At 43.9% G+C, this 20073-nt stretch overlaps 1 protein-coding gene across 13 annotated transcripts in view; it reads left to right on the forward strand.

The window, feature by feature from the left end:
- The window catches only part of TENM2 (teneurin transmembrane protein 2), a 2252147-nt gene that overhangs the window by 1768992 nt on the left and 463082 nt on the right, over positions 1-20073 (forward strand). For all 13 annotated transcript variants that reach the window (XM_083181867.1, XM_083181872.1, XM_083181875.1 and 10 more), the window contains one exon: positions 12803-13037. In XM_083181867.1, the coding sequence (XP_083037993.1) occupies positions 12803-13037 (235 nt within the window). The remainder of the gene's footprint in view (positions 1-12802; positions 13038-20073) is intronic.

Below are 20073 nucleotides of genomic sequence, written 5' to 3' on the forward strand. Positions count from 1 at the left end.
CCCATTACACCTTAGGCCAAACACCGTTAATGCCCATTACACATTAGGCCAAACGCCATAATGACCATTACATATTATGCCACATGCCATAATGACCATTACACTTTATGCTGATGGTGGGTGTATTGGTGGCAGAAGTCATATAATGGCTGCCCCCAATCTCAGACTATCTTACTTCTGAACTGACAGCTTCAACACAATATACCACACACCATAATGCCCATTACACATTATGCCACACACCATAATGCCCATTACACATTAGGCCACATGCCATAATGCCCATTACACATTATGTCACACACCATAATGCCCATTACACATTATGCCACACACCATACTGCCCATTACACATTATGCCACAAACCATAATGCCCATTACACATTATGCGACACACCATAATGCCCATTACACCTTAGGCCAAACACCATTAATGGCCATTACACATTAGGCCAAATGCCATAATGACCATTACATATTATGCCACATGCCATAATGACCATTACACATTATGCCACATGCCAATGACCATTACACATTATGCCAGATGCCAATGCCCATTACATATTATACCACATGCCGTAGTGCTCATTAGATATTCACCCTGCCTGGGTTTTATGCTCCTTGCCACGGGGGAGTACATACTTGTTGCCATGCGGGAGTTCATATTTGTTGCCCAGCTCAATGCCCAGGGAGGATTACGTGCTCATTACCAGGGGAGTTAAATGCTTGTTGCCCAGAGGGAGGTAAAATGCTTGTTCCGAGGGGAGTTAAATGCTTGTTGCCCAGAGGGAGGTAAAATGCTTGTTCCCAGGGGAAAACATGCTAGTCGTCATGGGATCATTCTCCAGGGGGGGTAAATGCTTGTTGCCAGGGGAAATGTACATGCTTGGTGCCCAGAGGCAGCCTGGGCAACTGCCCGACTGTGGCAACAGGAGTTGCCTGGGGACAGCCCAACAGGACATGCAGTTTCCAGCTGCCGCTTACACACACTGACATGAGCCCCAAATTCAGCCCCCGCTTAGCCGCCGGGCCACTCATACCTGCCCTGAGCCACCTGGCAATTGATTGCTGTGGCTGGCTGGCACTGAATCCCCTCCCCCCCCCCCTCCCCCCAGCAGAGAATTCCACAGTGGGCAGAACTCAGGAGGAGAGATCGGGAGGCCTCCAACTGCGGTGGTGAGAGCTGCCTGGGGATGGACCATCAGGACACGCAATTCTCAGCTGGCACTTACACTGACGTGACCGGTGCTGATGCGGAAGGCCTCCTCCAGCCTTCTGTGTACTGCTAAATCTGAGAGGAATGTTGTAATATGACTTATATCCAAATGTAGATGAGCCCCAAAGCAGTTAGTAAGAGCTACTATAATTGGTAAAGTGCTGGGAAATGGTACTGGTGATACAATGTAAATATATCTATCTCTCCTTCCTTTTCCCCCAAAAAATGTAACAGTGTAATGGTGAAATGAGGGAGATTGCTAGACTAATGAGGGAGAGAGGGAGATTGCTGCTATTTCAGGGAGTCTCCTGCAGAATGCAGGAGGGTAGGCAGCTACAGTATGTAATAAACTACATTAAATGACACCAGTCCTATATGCTTCTCTGTTCAAGGTTCAACATGCAGGCGGTTATGTGATAAAACTTTGACCAATACATGTAAAACTTCATAAAATGACAGGGAGGGGGTGCTAGGGCGTGTACTTACAGTACCTTGTGGTCCTCGGTCATCTGAATGAATGTCCAACCTTTTCCTTGAATGATAGCATAGCTGCCTTGCCACTAGAGCAGTGGTGTCAAACTCATGGCCCGCCAGCTGTTGTGGAACTACACGTCCCAGCATGCCCTGCCACAGATGTTATATAATGGATTGATAAAACTGTGGCAGGGCATGCTGGGACGTGTAGTTCCCCAACAGCTGGAGGGCCATGAGTTTGCCACCACTGCACTAGAGTCATATGTATCCATAAAGCTGTGTGTTTTGTTGCATTTCCACTTTAAAGATGGAAATGAAAAGTTCACAAATAAGAACATGCTAAATTTTCAAAACTTCCATACCTTGCTTAAATAGCTAAGCCTCAATTTAATCCTTAATTTGCAATGTGCTAGCTTTCTTAGCATCAGATCCCTGCTGGCAGTAAGTAGCAAGAGGTCTGCTTGTAAAGCATCCTGATTGGCATCAAACTGCTAACATTTATTTGTGCCCACGCATATATCAGTAGCAATGGGTTTTTTTCACCAGATGTTCAATATCCCACTAATATAGAGGGAACTCCCACCTACTCACTTAGCAGTTTTGCTCCTCATAATTTTCATACACATCAAACCTTTCTAAATTCCAAACGATCCAACTAGTCATCACGCAGCTTCGAGCAATGAGGGACATGCCAACCTTTTATTGGCTGGAATGATAACATATTTATATAACCAATGATTGTTTTCCATCATGCTGCTTAAAATATGCAAGAAGTGAAAAATCAGTTGAAAGCTAGGTATAATAATCCTCTCATCTACGCCATGGGTTCTGCAGTGCTAATCTCCAACACCATGCTATTGTACAAAATAAAATCCACAAAAACTATTTTGTTTGACCTCGATTTAGTAATCAATAAGGGACAAAGAGGCAGATTTATTTTGCTTGCTGAAGTGATGAAGTGGCTTGTACTGTATCACCAGCCAATCAGCTCCTACCTGTCATTTCTCAAATCAAGCCTGTAACACTAACTACACAGTTGAGAGCTGATTGGCCGGTGATCAAATACCAGCCACATTATCACTTCACCAAGCTTAATAAATGTGGCCCAAAGATAGCTAAGTTGAAGGCCACTCAATACAGTGTAAATGTTCTTAGATGAATTGGGCAAAGTCCTTTTTATGTTTGGAGTTTGTATGTCCTTTCCCTTTTTTTTGGGTGGGGGTCCTCCAGCATATTTTGTTTGTCTTCCTCAATCCAAACCTATACTAACAGGTTCATGAGTTGCTGGTTACTAGACACATACAATGTCAACACTGAAAAAAGGTTGACACAAGTAAAAGGTTGACATGCATTTTCACTTTTTTTGTTGTCAATGTCAGCACCTGAACTAAAGGTCCACCAAATTGTGTACCGTGTCCCTTGGCATGGCTCGCTTTAGGACAGTTTACCATTGGAAATGGAATCTGCTGCGCTATGTAAGAAAATATAAATAAATAAATGAACGTGTTCTGCGTGAGAACGTTAGACTGCAGCCTCCACAAAAACAGGATCTGGTGCAAATGATATATATCCTCCAGAAGTGCAATACTGCGCAGTATGTTAGAGCTATAGATAGTGAGATGATGATAGTCATATATTGTCACATACCTCCCAACTGTCCTGCTTATTGCGGGAACGTCCTGGATTTTTTTGGGACTTTCCAGTGTCCCTCCTGGGGCCGGTATTTTCCCGCGGCGGGGGGCAGTTGGGAGTCCCCCCTGTCATCCGTGAATAGACGCTGTGTGCCTGCGCACAGCCTCTATTCCTGCAGACAGAGGGGCTGGGGGCACAGCCAGCAGCTCACAGAGCTGCTGGCCATCCCCCCACAGTGGAGAAAAAGGGGCGTGGCCGAAGGGATGAAATGTTGGGAGTTATATTGTCATTGTGCATTTTTATATAATCTTAAAATAATGGGAAAATAATTTAAACACAGAACTCTTTCACTTCCTAATATCTTAAACTGTCAACTGTTCCAGAAGTGATTTCATGTTGCAGCGAATGTTTTTGGTATTGGTCCACTTGACATACAGTACTGTTATTATAGAAAGTATACATTTAGCTGTATTGTCTGTAACCCATGGGTGAGCAATGAATACAAGGTAAGATTCTTAGAAAGTGTCTTGCTCATAGATATTGTAGCCTTGGTAACATGGGGTTCTCTCCTGCTGATCTGTAGAATAGACAGTGACACTCTGCAGTTGGTCACTGTCATGTTATTAATGGAAGGAATACTTTATTATACAGGTAATGCTTATTAGTCATTTACCAACTGTAGGTACAGTACTCCACATTAAGTCATTTACTGCAAGGTAATGAATTCAGGATATCAATTATTAGGCAGTGAGAATGTTGACTTTCATAATCATAACAGTTATGATGTGGCCATTGTTATAGGCAGAGCGTCCACATTCAGGGCCGCAAACTGGGGGGTGCTGTGGGTACAGCTGTCCCGGGCCCCGGCCTTTGGAAGGGCCGGGGCATCTCCTTTTGCCCACCACAACAATCCACCCCCCACCCCAACTGCCTCCACTGTGCTGCCTGCTTCTTCAATGCAGGATGCCAGCAGCCAATTAAAATGCTGCACCAATTAGAGCTTGTGTACCATTAGCCAATCAGAGTGGCTGCCGGTACGCAAGCCCTGATTGGCTCACCAGCCCGTGCTGCATTTTAATTGGCCACTGGTGTCCTGCATTGAAGAAGCCTGTGCTTCAGGACCTGCAGCAGGAGTCAGGCGGTAAGTGAAGGGAGGGGGGAGATTGAGGGTGGTGGTGGGGGGGGTTTCCCAAAATTTCTAGTGGCTGCCCTGTCCACATTTTCAGAATGTTGATAGGTGTAATGTTGACAATGTCAGAATGTTGACATTAGGGTTAGATTAGACTGCACAGAAAGTTGGTGAGGTTAGTCAGGCACTAGGGGGAGAGTTAGGGTTAGGTACAGATGTGTCCATTTGCAACTTTGTCACTATGCATACACATGGGCATATGCATTGTGGCACCACTATAAATGACCAAGTGCAGGTTTACCATTCATTGTGAAGGGATCGCGAGTGCAAGCGTATGCCCCTGATAATACTGTGATGCATATGCCGGACACAATATTATGACTGTTACCATATCATACCCAACCCCATTGCAATTTCATGTTTTTAAAGATAACCATACAGTGTTAGACTGGTATACAAACACTGGCCAGTCTGGTTTTTTGCTTTTCTGACCAAATCATAACGTGCCGATAATTGGGTTTGGTATGATGAAGTGCTAATTGGACTGCATGGGCAATGTCGTATGCAGCAGAGCGATGCTTTTTCTATTCGCATACGACTTGCTCCATGCTCCCTCCCCTGTATTGTTCGTACAAATTAGCCAAATGCTTGGTATGCTACAAATGTGTAGGTCCTGTAAGGTGACTCGGAGGCAATGTGAGCGGCGAACAATATGCACTGAGATTTTGCCTCAAATCGGAGTGTCCCTAGAGTGTTGCTGGATGTGTTGTATACAGTCAATAGACACTGGTACAGCGCTGAGACGATGGAGTGGTAAGTATAATTATATGTTTGCAGGGTTGCAGTGTGTGGGCCACCATGGACCAAGGGGTCCATGTATCTGCACACCTTGCACCCATTATAGAATCACAAGTAGCTGTCTGACCGAGAACCAGAATACATATGAGCACCAGTTTCCTAATTTGTGGTTACCTATACCAATGTCTATCATAACCAATATTACTAGAACCCCATTCATTGGATGGTCAAAATAAAAAAATGTCTATCCAAAATATATAATTTATCATGGAGACACTCATTGCTGACTGTAGAATGATTTGTATGGCTGTATTCTCATGAGAAAATAGAGGGTGAGGGCTCACGGCATAGGAAATACTGTTTGGCATAACGGGCACATGGATTTGCCGATTTTGAGACCAAATTTGTCCTTCGATTAGGTCTGAATTAGGCCCACCATTTCTCCATATAGTATATGGTTGATACATAGACAGTGAATAGGTCAACATTGCAGTGGTCAACACATGACATGTTTTCTTTTATTGCATTTTCTCATACTTTACCAAACACACGGACTCCGATTGTAACCACTAAAAAGTGTGCCTAGCGTAGTTAAGCGGTGGGCCAGAAGCACGGTGAGCAAAGCATTACACTAATTTGGGGTCCATGTGATGAAATGTACAAATTTACACAAAAAAAACCATGAAAATTCATATCAATCTTTCCATGTGTCAGCTATTCCATGCTGACATTAGGTTTGTAAAATGGCATCTGGGCGTGGGACCCCCCCCCCCCCCCCCCCCGGGCTGCTCTGGCTGGACTGTCTCAGGGCATCACTACCTAAATACCCACTCACTTTTTGTACCATGTTTGTTTATTATTCACGTATGCACTTTTTTTTTTCACACACTCTCTACTGTACCTCTGAACACATAGAAGGGACCTTCATACTTATAACTTTATCACTTTACTATCACTCTTCTCTGTTGTGATGCCTTGGGGGGGTCCTTAGCTGGAACATGTTTCAGGGTTCCCTGCACCCCAGATGGTGACCCCATAGTGTTAGGGACCTGCTCATCAAGAGGTGACTTGGACACTTGGTGGGCAGGCCAATTTCACTGGCCAATGATATACCAACAACAATATATTATATTGTCATGTAATGATAGCTTAGTGCATTTGCACCCCCTCTGTCTCTGTGTATGACATTTCGTTTGTGTCAACCTTTTGTTTATACTGACCATGTGCATGGTCACCATTTGGTGTCAACCTATTGAGCACCATATACACTGTAACCGCTCCATAGGGTGTAGACCAGTGATGGCTAACCTTGACACTCCAGCTGTTGTTGAACTACACATCCCAGCATGCCCTGCATCAGTTTTGGTATGGCCAAATAGCAAACTGGGATGCGTAGTTCAACAACAGCTGGAGTGTCAAGGTTAGCCATCACTGGTGTAGACTGTAAGACCCTTACCTCTGTCTATTACCTGGTTTTATTTCTGTCCTAGTATTGCATTGTTCCCAATTGTAACAAAACAGTAATACACTAAATAAGTAACTGTTAACATTTAATTAATATGTACTGTAGTTTCTGGAATTTACAAACCCAAGCAAATTAGAGCTCCATCTAGTGTTTACTGTGTGTAATATTTTATCTGTTTCCAAACAGTACCCATTAAGCATCTTATGGTTGCAAAAGTATTTTAATCAGAATTTATAGCTCTTTGCAAACACTTGAAACATTGTATTTAACCTTAACTAATAGCAATGTTTGATTAAAAAAAAAGTTATGCAGAAAATAAGAAAACAAATATACTGTAATGCATGGTAATAAAGGTAAAGAGCTTGGCAAATGTCACACCTATTTTGAGTCAAATTCCCTTGGCACTCAAAGGGTTAAATACTTGAATAAATCTGTAGCAGAGAGCATTACCAGTGCACATCATTTTCTCAGATACGTTCTGTGACACTCATATACACAATATTTCAGAATCCATTACTTAATTTGCATTGTTTTCTCATCAAGAGAAGCATGTCAGCATTTGCCAGTTACAAGCAGCACACGGAATGTGAGAACTGTTAATATAGGTAATCTGATTTAACAAACGTTCTAGACATTAAGTATTAGTCCTAACAATGATCAAAAACAAGAATGTATTAGGAGGGCCTGAGGCAAATGGTATTTTCTCTAGACACCATAATGCATGGAAGAGTATAGGCTATATTGAGACTTTTTGTAAGATTTTTATTTTATGGCATCACTCTCTCCATAAACTGCATGTACTGTATGCGTTGTTTTATAAAGCAATGACTGGAGTTTGCTGGAGCAATGCACTGTGGGATTATTTTGTGTTGATGTTATTGAAACCACTGATGGTGCAATTGATACTTAGGAAGACATTCTGTAACAGAATTAAAGGATGCTAAGCTTACATACAGATGCAGGTTATTCAGGAGGAATACATTTGAAAATATATAATAAATGAACATTTACCCTTAAAGACACCTCATTGCTTGGAAGTGTTCTATATCGTTGATTGGGTGAGGAATACCGGCACTTGGGATGCTGGCAGGGTCATAATCAGAACTTTTTGGGCCCCATAGCAAAATCCTGAAATCCCCCCAACACACACACCAGGGGGAGCAGAGAGCTACTGTAGACGAGAGAGATTAGGAGCAGCAACAGAGATTGAGAGGTGAGACAGAGAAATGGAGGGGGAGTGAGAGAGGGTTGAGGGAAAGATAGGGGACATGGAGGAAAGAAAGCAGTGGAACAAAAGGATTTGAGAGAAGAGGATAGAGAGCGGGCTAGAGGAGAGAGAGCAGAAGGAGGCAGAAAAGGACAGGAGAGAACAGGGGAAAGATAGAGGGTGGGGGGAGAGGATGAAAAGAGAAAAATAGAGAGTGAGCATGGAAGAGAGATACAGGGAGGTGGTGGGGGTAGGGGGGCAGCAGATGGAGAAGAGAGAGATCAAGGGAGGGGAGAGAAATGAAAAGTGCTGTGCTCTCCTCATTGGAGGCACTCCATATCGGTGGCACTGAGCCCCAACATGCTCTTCTCATGTGCGGTGCTGTGCTCTCCTCATAGGCCATGCTGTTAGGATGTGCTGTACACCGACAGGATCTCCTCATCAGTGCCGGGTCTCCTGCTCATACACGCTGGCAGCTGGTCAGGGGGAAGCATAGGGGAGGAGTCAGAGACCAGATCGTTAGCACTGTTTAAAAAAAACATTAATGGAAAAAACTTCCAGAGGGTGCAGGGGATAGGCTGCTAAGCCTTCTGGCCTCCCAAGCTGCAGGGCCCCATAGCAGCTGCATTACCTGCACCCTTCATAGTTACGCCACTGGATGCTGGCAATCAGAAGACCAACAGCGGCATTCCGATGTGAAGAATCCGGACACCTGCTAGGTAAGTATTTTTACCCTCTTCCTCTAGCCCCTAACTCTCTGTACCTGTAGCCTAACCAGTGCTTATTCCAAATCCTAACCCTAACAGCATCTGCAGCTTAACCCTAACCTTCCCGGTATGCCTAAATGTAACTCTAACAAGCCCCGGCATAATTAAATTGGTGTTACCTGATTCGTAATTGGTATAGTAAGCTGTGTAGGAGTTCCGGTGACAGTCTTCTCACCAGTGTCAGGATTGCAGCACCTGTGTTCCGACTGCATTGGATGATTTCAAATAACTTGCAGACATATATGATAGATATTAGGTAAAAGTTGCATACTGTATTATTCTCCTGATTTCATTGTTCTTTCTGTTCATAAAGATGATAGACACAAATAAGGCAATCCAGAATAATGAATACTTAGTTTATATCAATAGTGTTCATTCTAGCACCCTGCATCTTCCAAAACCCGTGCAGTTCCTCCGCCCTGCATGGAGTTGTTCTTTGCTGTGGTGCTTCCAGCACAATGTGGTCTGTATTTCAGCACTGATATGCAGACCAGGCCTGTGCTAGAAGCACCACAGCAGAGAATGATATCCCAGGGAGGGAGGAGGAGCTGCACGGGTTTTGGAAGATGCAGGGTGCTAGAATGAACACTACATCATGAAATATTTCCCCATTACATAACATAGAGGAAACATAGGGTTAGTGTTACCAAGCACATGTTTTTTTTCAAAATGGCTAATACAAATACTGTATCCCCCATTCTGGCATCAATTCAGTGCCTGAGAAACCCTTTTCCATGCACAAATAAAATATATTTGTGTGTATTTCAGGAGTTTGATGTGTTTCCACAACATAAATGTGATACCTCAAGATACCTCATTGAAATATAAGAATATTCAGAAATACAGAATAATACATTATCCACAATACTTGTCTCGGTAACTGTGGACCTAGGAAACACTACGGCGACCCTCTCCTCAGCTTCTAGGTCTGTGAGTACCTCTTTAACTGTTGGGGATAGTCAGGAGTAAACTACTGCCACCAGAAAGGGATTACATATCACCTGCAGGGCTAGCTGGTGAGGACATGAGAGAGGATGCCAGGTGCTGAGGAGAGCTGTTGTCCACTTTTGCCTCTCTGATTTGGCCCCTAGTCCTAAGCCCCATGATCAGTGAAGTGTTCTTCTCAATGCTGTCTTTTATCACTGATATTGTGCTGTCCTGTCTCTCATGTTGCCAGTGTTCTTTCCTGTCTCTCACACTGTCAGTGTGTTGTCCTGTCTCTCACACTGCCAGTGTGCTGTCCTGTCTCTCACACTGCCAGTGTTCTGTCCTGTCTCTCACACTACCAGTGTGCTGTCCTGTCTCTCACGCTGCCAGTGTTCTGTCCTGTCTCTCACGCTGCCAGTGTTCTATCCTGTCTCTCACACTGCCAAAGTTCTGTCCTGTCTCTCACACTGCCAGTGTTCTGTCCTGTCTCTCACACTGCCATTGTTCTGTCCTGTCTCTCACACTGCCAGTGTTCTGTCCTGTCTCTCACACTGTCAGTGCGCTGTCCTATCTCTCACACTGTCAATGCGCTGTCCTGTCTCTCACACTGCCAGTGTTCTGTCCTGTCTCTCACACTGTCAGTGCGCTGTCCTATCTCTCACACTGTCAGTGCGCTGTCCTGTCTCTCACACTGCCAGTGTTCTGTCCTGTCTCTCCACTGCCAGTGTGCTGTCCTGTCTCTCACACTGCAAGTGCGCTGTCCTGTCTCTCACACTGCCAGCGTGCTGTCCTGTCTCTGACACTGCCAGTGGTGTCCTGTCTCTCGCACTGGCAGTGTGCCGTCCTGTCTCTCACACGGCCAATGTGCCGTCCTGTCTCTTTTGCACTGCCAGTGTGCCGTCCTGTCTCTCGCACTGTCAGGGTTGCCGTTCTGCCTCTGAGGTACACACTGACCCTACCAATATGAAATACTGGAGAATGCTGATTAGATGGGTATCAGTGGAGCATGCATTATATCATATATCTGGTTTAAATGGCTAAATTTACTTGATGATTGCACAGGATACTTTCTTTCTGTGTAATTACATAAAAATAACATGAACCTATTCTTGAGTATCCCGGTAAATTTAACTAATTCAGAAATCTGAATGAAGGGACTTTGAGTATGATAAAAGAGCAGCTGTCCCAGTGAAATCAGGATGCATGGAGACTCCAGGTTACAGTGCAGTTTTTTCAGCACACTGCACAGAGCATCATCATCACTATGTGTGAGTCTCGCTGAATGATTTGTGCAAGAGTGCATATGAAAAGGAATTCCCTTAATATATATCATGGATCTTAAATGGTCAATAGCAATATTGCTCCTTCTTCAGATAAGTAATTTATATGTTCTATATTATTCAAGTCAATTTCCAGTGAATTGATATTAAGTGGCTGCTGGGTTGAAATGGTAGTTACTCAACTGTGTATCAGTGTGACTTATAAGACCTTTATCATTACTGGCTTTCTTCCCAGAATTTCCTTTTGGCCTCTCCTTAACTGTAATTATATTTATTTTAGTACTTTATTACTCGGTATATCTTATTATTTCTCAGTCTACAACATGCTTAATGTTTAAAGTCCAATTGCTTGCAACCACTGCATATAAAGCTGTACAATATTTATCTATATCCATGTATCTATTTATAGGCCAATAAATAACTGCTAAAATCTCAGCGTCTTTTAACTTATGAATCAGAGGAAGAGGCACATTACAGAATGCTGGGTAAAAAAGTCTGATTTCATATCCAGACTCGCAGCTTTGCAATACACTTCAGTCAGTTGTAGATAAAAGCACATGAAGCTATTACTGTCTTCATGGAGATATAACATCTTTATATTAATGTTCAACAATCATTTATCCTAATCATGTTATTACATAAAAAGATGTTTATCTGTTCCATGAGGACAAATAGTTATGTACATGTAGCAATGTTTTTCTGTATCTGAGAATTACCAATAATCTATATATACGTAGGAGCAACTATAGGGGTCAAGGGGCAATTACACCATTATTTCTTCAATGGAAAACATTTCACAATGTCCAAATTGCCACTTAAATTGGCACAATATGCGGTCTGATTTTGGTCTATTAAGCTGTCCATCCATGTAGTTATTTACAAGGCCAATTTGATTTGTTTAAATCAAACTGAGCCCAAAGTGTCAAGGCTCACAGTATTTGGCAAGCCTGGTCATTATGTGGTCAGCATCTTTTAAACCGTGCTGTACTGTTTTCCAGACTACCGAGAGAGTAGACCAGGGTCCTGGATCTGCCCTTTTGATGAAATCATTGATACAATTTGTAGTGAATAAAGATATTGTGGCCCCTCAACTGATGCTGGAAATTGTTGCATTGAGCAGCTCGGACGTGACTGCCTGCTCCAAGCTCTCCGCACACCGGCAAGAACCACTTGCACTCCAAAATCTTCTGAAGTGCTTTAGTAAAATATTGTGTGGTCAAATATAATGTGTGCCTTGTAGAACATGGCCACAGTCTGATATCTACTATTGTGTGCAGCCATCAGTAGTCCTAAGTGTGGTCAGGGCCGTATATAGGGGTGTGCAGTTTGTGCCGTTGCACAAGGTGCAGCATGGCATTTGTATATGACTTGCGAGGCACCAGGAACACCGCCTGATGCCAGTAGTGGTACGGTAGAGCAGGCACCCTGCTGCCCATGGAAGTGCCTGCCGGTTATCTACTTCCCAGAGCCGCCAGCCCCATCATAACATCCTGGGTTTAGGGGGCAGGACCAGCACAACAACCACTGCCGCATTCTTACAATGCTGAGGGTGGTGGACAAAAGGCAGATATAATAGTGGGCTATATATGTGGCATTCAGTTTTTCCTGTAAATATACAACTATAGCTCTGCTATACTAACTAGGATGGAAATATTGTTTTATAACATATATTGGTGCTGCAGCTGTGGCCGTCATACAGTACCAGTCTGCTGTGTCGCTATGTATGTGCAGCACTATGACAGAGTAGAACCACCTATTATTTCAATAATAATTCAAGTCAAACTACATTTAAAATGCTATATTATTTCAAGGAGTCACAATGTGTGCAGCTATATGTATTCTATCCACAGAAAGAACCCCTACTTCTATATATCAGTAACACTGATTCCTTCTATTTTTCCAGGCCCCACAAATCATCACAGCGCATCAACACTTCGGCCTCCTCTTCCTCCTCCGCACAATCATACGTTATCTCATCATCATTCTTCAGCCAACTCCCTCAACAAGAACTCCCTGACAAACAGACGAAACCAGATTCATGCACCAGCTCCAGCTCCTAATGATCTGGCCACAACTCCAGAGTCAGTTCAGCTTCAGGATAGCTGGGTACTCAACAGCAATGTTCCACTGGAGACAAGGTATAGTGTGTCTTCTATTAATGTACCAGTCCTGGGCCTCTAGGTGGAGCTGACAATATTTCAAGTACAAAGCTTTACTAGAACCAAAATGATCATGCCACAGCATCAAAGCTCAATGTACAAGGGACCAGATGCTCTAAGCTTCAAACGTTATAAAATGGAGAGGGATAAACAACCAGCCAATCAGCTCCTGCCTGACATTTTTCAAACACTGTCTGTAACATGTCAGGTAGGAGCTGATTGGCTGGCCGTTTATCACTATTCATTTTATCACTTTTGAAGCTTCTTACATCTGGTCCAAGGAGAGGGAGTGGTTCAGCATCGTAGTTGTACACTAGAAAAATTAGCATGATTTTACAGCAAGTCAGAAAAGTGTGTGTGTTGGGGTGGGCTGTCATGGCTATGGTAACCTGATTTAGAGCGAACTGCGTCATCGTCCGCCAGACTCGGTAAGTGTCTTGTTGCTATGTGTCCTATCCAGTAGTGCCTGAGACCTGGGAGCAGTGGCAGCGTCCATTTTTGTATATGACCTTGCACAAGCACATTAAAGACAGCTGCAGGAAGCTGCAGTGATCGACTTGCAGGGATCATCGGAGGGTGGAATTGTAATATATCTCAGCATTATTGCATTTTGCTTCACCAAGAGCAAAAAAAGAACTTGAGCTGCATAAGTGCCCTAATAATACACCACTTCTTTAGGTCAGTGTAGGTGTAATTGTAGCCCCATGCTCAGTATTATTACTGGCAACACTGCTGCCCTATAGTAAAATCTTTTACCTCTAGTGAGCCATTTGTCTGTGTGCACTGGCTACACTGGCAGTGAGGTCCTATGGGAAGCACTATTGGCTAATTGCATACATGAAAGGTAGCCCCCTAGGCGTTTTCTCCCTCTAGGGCCCCCAGTTTGTGTTGATGCTAACAGGGCCTGCTTTCACTGGAAAATCCCACCCCTGCCTTGTCTTCAGCCTTACTGGGCTCCTAGGGGCGGCAGCTGACAGAGTCTCTAGAACTCAAACTTGTGCCCATACACCAGTCTGCCAGTGTTTGTTTGTACCAGTCCTGACACCTACCAAGTCCATTGCACTATGTGCAATGAGCCTGGCAGGCAGTGAGACATGGACACTACAGTCGGGACCAGAAGGCACTATGGTAGGCACCCCCCTTCTTAAAAGAGTAGATGCTGCTAGTGATTATTATTGTTAATTTATACTGCGCACTGCACCGGAAAGAAAGGAAATCAGAACAAATCTGAAACAAGGCCATACAATGGAGACAATATAAATACAGATGTGAAAACCAAGTGTAGGAAGAATAGGAAAAAGTCTGCTCACAAGAAAGCTTATAACGTAGTGTAATCCATAGTACCCGATACGCTTAGTATTCCAGATATACCAATTAAAAAATACAGGGCTGTTTTATTATGATTCCAAAAGGGTATTCATAAGTTTCTGCGCCAAATAAATTATCTTCCCCAAAATTGACCTAAGACCTCTGAAATATTCTTCAAGATCTGAAAGTGGAAATTGCTATTTCAAATCAGTTAGGTTTTCCCAGATTCTCTTAGAATTTCATAGAAAGGTCAAAGGTGCTTTTCATCCTATTTTAGCTACAATAAATCTAATCCTCAGGATGATTCCGACTAGACCACCAGAGACAATGTTGATAGAATAATATAACACAAAATGTCTCTTTATCCTGAAAATGGAATATATGACTATATTATTTCTGTTTATTGTGAACAAAGTCAGTCATATGATCCAATGCTTTTTGAGCAATTCCTGATTTTTGTAAAATATATTCAACGTTTAGAAATATTTAAATGTATCATATAAATATGTTATATTTCAATATAGATATTTCCTATAAACAGTAAAGAGCAATGTGTTATGTTCAGCAGGCAAATAGTACTTAAGTTTTTAATATACAAAATTTGCTATGAAGGCATTGCCCATAGTAGGAAGCTGCTTGGTCAGTCATTTTATTGTGGGCTTACAATTGCAACTTGCATTCAAAGAATTTTGTATTTGCTTACCCAGGACAATAACCAATAATCATTCTAGATCTATCAGATTTATAAAAGCTTGGAGAGAAGGACTGTAGAGAGAGATGGCAAGATATATTAAAATGAAAATGCTGTAAAACCCCCATTTTACCGCATTTTCCTATGTACTATTACCCGGGCGCACCGATATTGCCGGGCCTATGGGCTTCTTTTTGCCGCCCGCCGCCTCCGCCGCAACCCTGCCGCCTCGCAGACCCCCCCCCCCTCCTCTCCCTGTCCCTTGAGCTTACCTTCTTACAGGTCCTCCTGGACCCCGGAAGGTAAGCCCTTCCTCCCCCTAGCAACACAGCCTGACGTCCTTCCAGCTGCAGGGGGGGAGGAGGCGCCAGGGACAGCCACGCTGAGCTGTCCCGGCTGCAGGGGAAAAGCAGGCATCAGGGAGGTGACGGAGAACCCCGCAGACCACAGTACAGGTATCGCAGGGGGCCTCCGTCATCACACCGCGATGCCAGCCACATATGTTAGTACATATGCGTTGGCATCGCGGTGGGGGCATGGCGAGGGGCGGCGATGTTTATTAATACATCCCGCCCATAATCTCTCCACCACCACACGTCACTTACATAGAGGGAGGTTTATCAAAGTTTAGAAAGAGATAAAGAGGAGTACCAACCAGCTCCTGTTATTTTTTTAAACACAGCCTGATGCTTATTGGATGGTATTTGATCTCTCTCACCCAAAGGCGATACTCTGCCCGGCTATATCGGTGCGGCTGGGTAATAGTACATAGGAAAATGCGGTAAAACAGGGGTTTTACTGCATTTTCCCCTTAGTACATCCCGCCCAAGGAGAGAGGCACTGTCACAGCCACCCCCACAAGTATTCTTTATTTTCTGTAGAGCCAGAATGCTGTACAACATATAAATCAATGCATTCCATAAAAACACATGTGCATTTAGTACCTGCATTAAATATCAACTGGCATAATAGGGAGACTGCAAATGAGTAGCACAAATGGTTTGTTTCGCTTTGACAGGTAATTTCAGGATTCATTAGAAAATCCTTGCAAGCCATAACATCTGCAGCAGATAGACGCCATTAATCAGACACTGTGTTATACCTTAACAGAGGTGGTTTAAGGAGAGGTCTGTGGTGCCGATTCAGTCCAAATTCTGACCCTTTTTTAATGGTGGGGGGGGGGGTCTGCCCATGATACTAACCCAAGGCGTTCGCACAGTAAGGGGCGGGCAGGGGTGGTAACAGGGGAACTCCCATCCTTTTATGGGCATCCCATTTTATGGGCGTGTCGATGCCTGTCTGGGGTGTGTGGCTGACATCACATTAGTGCCGCCCCCCCCCCCCCCCCCCCCCCCCCCAAAAAAAAAAAAAAATTCGGACTGCATTGGCCATGTGAAAAGTAAATATTACTTTTCAGACCGAAGACTGCAGAAATCATTCGCTGGTCAGTGACCACCAAATAATTTCTCTCCCGGGTGGCTGCATGCGAGGAGATGTGTTCACATATAAATCCCCTTGCATAGTAGCGAGGGGGTGCAATCGGCAGGGCAGCGAGCAGCACTTTCTGTTTGGTAGGTTGTGAGTATATGCAGCCTAGCGAACAGGTCTGAATCATGCCCCATGTGCAGAATCCGTTCCCCTCTATAAACGTGCTGTAGAGTCTGGCTTTGAGTATATTGATCATGTTCAAGTCTCCAGAAACATGGAACCTGCACCTTGTTCCTGGGAACATCTCTACTGTGAGAATGGCCACCACACAATTTCCCCAGCGACATCTGGCCAGCGTGGAACACCATAGAACTGAGTATAATTATATGGACCCAGGGTGCTCTGTGGTCCCCACTGGATCCGGAGGCACATTTGCACTGCCCACCCTGCATTATAGATATGCTAAAGTAACCTAGTTTGTCATATTAACAATAGAATACAGTATATACAGTAGACAATTCAACACTATGCTAATATCATAGGTGAATCTAGGGGGTGGTCCGGGGGTCCAGTGCTACCACCCGCCGGGTGCTGTATGCTGCTCTGGGTTCACAGTCATTAGTTATACATGAGCGGCGTCCCGCTCAGGCAGCAGTAAACTGGTCACTACTCATGCTTATCTAATGAGCGGGGGACCCAGCGCAGTGCATATTGAATGAGCGGGTGCCCGTTTTTTAGATATGCATGGGCGGGGACATGCTTATTCAATATGCACTGCATCAGGTCCCTGCTCATTAAATATTCACTGCTCCCGGCCCCCAGTGACAGCCATTGCAGCCACCTGTGTCGCAGAGCCACCATGGAAGCGGCGGCTGATTTCTTCAATATGAAGAGCTGCTGCCTGCGCCAGAAGTAGCTGGTGCACTGCACAGACTGCAGTTAAGAAGACCCAGCCATAATATATATACTGCCTTCCTCTCCCTCGCCAGCCTGTCACAAGTCATTACCATATTTGTAGATTTGCCTATGGCTAATATATAAACAGGGCAGTACTCTTCAAACTGTAGCAGGTTTATTTTTCAGGAGGCAGCAATGACAAAGATGTTATATCGACACTTATTGGTGCAATACTGAGCTAGCTGTCAACACTGGCTGGCAACAGTATTTCAGCTACCCAGTGCTATATACAGCTGGATATTCATTTAGACAAGGTACTGTACATTTTCATGTAAAAACAAATGGGGGATGGCAGCGTTGTGATTTTTGCCTCACAACGGAAGTTTGAAGCAATCTGATAGTTGGTTTCTTCTCCTTTCCTTGAACCATCAGGGATAGTTGAAACACATGCATATGGTAAGAAGGTGCTGGAGGGTGAAAACACATGTTCCTTCAGAAATATCAATTCATTTTTATAAGTGCCTTGGAAAATACAGCATTAAGGCCCCACAGCAATTATACTCTTGTCTTAAAAATCAATGTACGCTGCACATTGCTGCCTATATATCTTTTCAAGTACATGTTACTTGCATGTTAAATGTAAAGTATGTTATCATAGGCACTGGAACCATTAACTATTCTATATTGAGTGCTGCCTAATGTTGAGATTAGTATTACAGTGTTTCACGCTCTGATCTGTGTGTAAATGAATGTGTATTAGCCTGGCGAAGCTTGCTTTGATTAGATCACATGTTGGATTAGTATACCAATAGTTTGCTGCTGTACACTAGAGGCCTGTGTGAAGTGTTCCTCTTGTGGCATGACATTTAAGAGTTCCTGGAATACAATTATCGAAACCCTTAATTACCTGAGTGACATTGCAATCCGCAATGATAAGTGCACCTGTAACTTTTGTTCTTCGCTGCATAGGGACAATAGACACCTTGCTGTGTCTAGCTAGAAAATAAAGCTGCTCAGACTTCTCTTGATTTCCATCCATGCATCAGAGTGCTGGAACATCAGCAAACCCTGTGTTACTTTAATCAGAGAGCTATTATTCTGTCTTTTGTTTTAGCAATATTTAACCCTTTTTTCCATTAAGGAAACGGCTAGTGGGAGCGGCACAGTTCCTAAATCCAGGCCAACCGATAGGGTGTGCTTTGGGTACAGCTGTCCCAGACTCTGGCCTCTGGAGGGGCCTGGGCAGCTCCTTTTACCCACCGCAACACCCCAAATCCCCCCCCCCCCCCGCCTGCCTCCGCTGTGCTGTCTCCGCTGCACACGGTGCACTGAACAGAGCAGGGGCGTCCTAAGTGCAGGACACCAGTGGCCAATTAAAATGCTGCACCGGCTTTTGAGCCAATCAGAGTTCGTGTACCGTTAGCCGATCAGAGCAGATGCCGGTACACGAGCTCTGAATGGCTCACCAGCAGATGCAGCATTTTAATTGGCTGCATGCATCCTGCATTGAAGATTCCCATGGTTCGGGACCTGCTGCGTTCAGCAGGAGGGTATAATGGAGCAGGAGTCGGGCAGTAAGTGAAGGGATGGGGGGTGATGAGGGGGGGACGCGGACGTGCCCGGACTGGAATTCAGTCCCGGGACCCAAAATTCCTAGTGGCAGCCCTGCCTAAATCATATCACACAACACCTGCCACAGCACTGTGGTTTTAGAATCTTTACATTTGGTCAGTTTGTTAAAGTGCTTAGTTTGTTTCCAAGGTTGTATTTACTATATACCATAATGCCATACATTTCAGGGTAGTAAGCGGAGACATTTCAAGGGTAATAGAGGAATGGATTGTCATTCCAGAACATGCAACATTCAGCACTGAGAAGGTTTCATCAGTATAAACCAATTGTTTTATAAATCAGTGTGAACCACCGCAGCTCTCTAAATGCTTTGATCGCATTCCATTTATTCATCTGTCTGCATTCTCTCATCGCGTTTGATTTCTTGTTATGCCTATGCGTAAACACTGCGTATAACTATGACATTTGTATTGCTTCAGAAGAAGTCTTGGGCAATCTTGCAGAGTTCTCCATAAATAGCACTGTTTTTAAATCATTGTTGTCAAAGGTATTCCCCCTTCTTATCAGTCTTATGATTAACATAGTATCTATATTTGTTGGAGCAATTTCCTATTGCACAGAAAGTTTTTAATGCATTATAATGGGCCCAGTCCATGCACGACTTGCAGCAAAACCTAGTTATGCTGCCTATAAGATTGGATTTATTTATAAATCCTCTGGTCAAAGTAATCTGACAAAATATACAGATTCAGTGGTCACCTTATTAGATAGCCCTATAAACACCTACTCATTAATACTAATTGCTAATCAGTCAATAGTGTGGCAGTAACTCACTGCGTAAAAGCATGCAGGCATGGTCAGTGGGTTCAATTGTTTTTCCCGCTAGAATGAGGTTCTTTGGGCAATAATACCTGTCAGTGACAACGGTCAGAGGAGCATGGCAAGGCTGGTTCAGCCTAACAGGAAAATGTCAGTAACTCATATAACCCTGTGTAATAGCGGTATTCTAAAACAGATTTTTAATGCAGAGCATGTGGAACCTTTGCGTCATTGGGTTGCAACTGAAGAACACTACACTGGGTTCCATTATTTTTGATTTATTAAATTACTTATTTAGTG

Source organism: Crinia signifera, chromosome 4 (assembly GCF_055691185.1).
Source record: "Crinia signifera chromosome 4, ASM5569118v1, whole genome shotgun sequence".
NCBI classification, from domain to species: domain Eukaryota; kingdom Metazoa; phylum Chordata; class Amphibia; order Anura; family Myobatrachidae; genus Crinia; species Crinia signifera.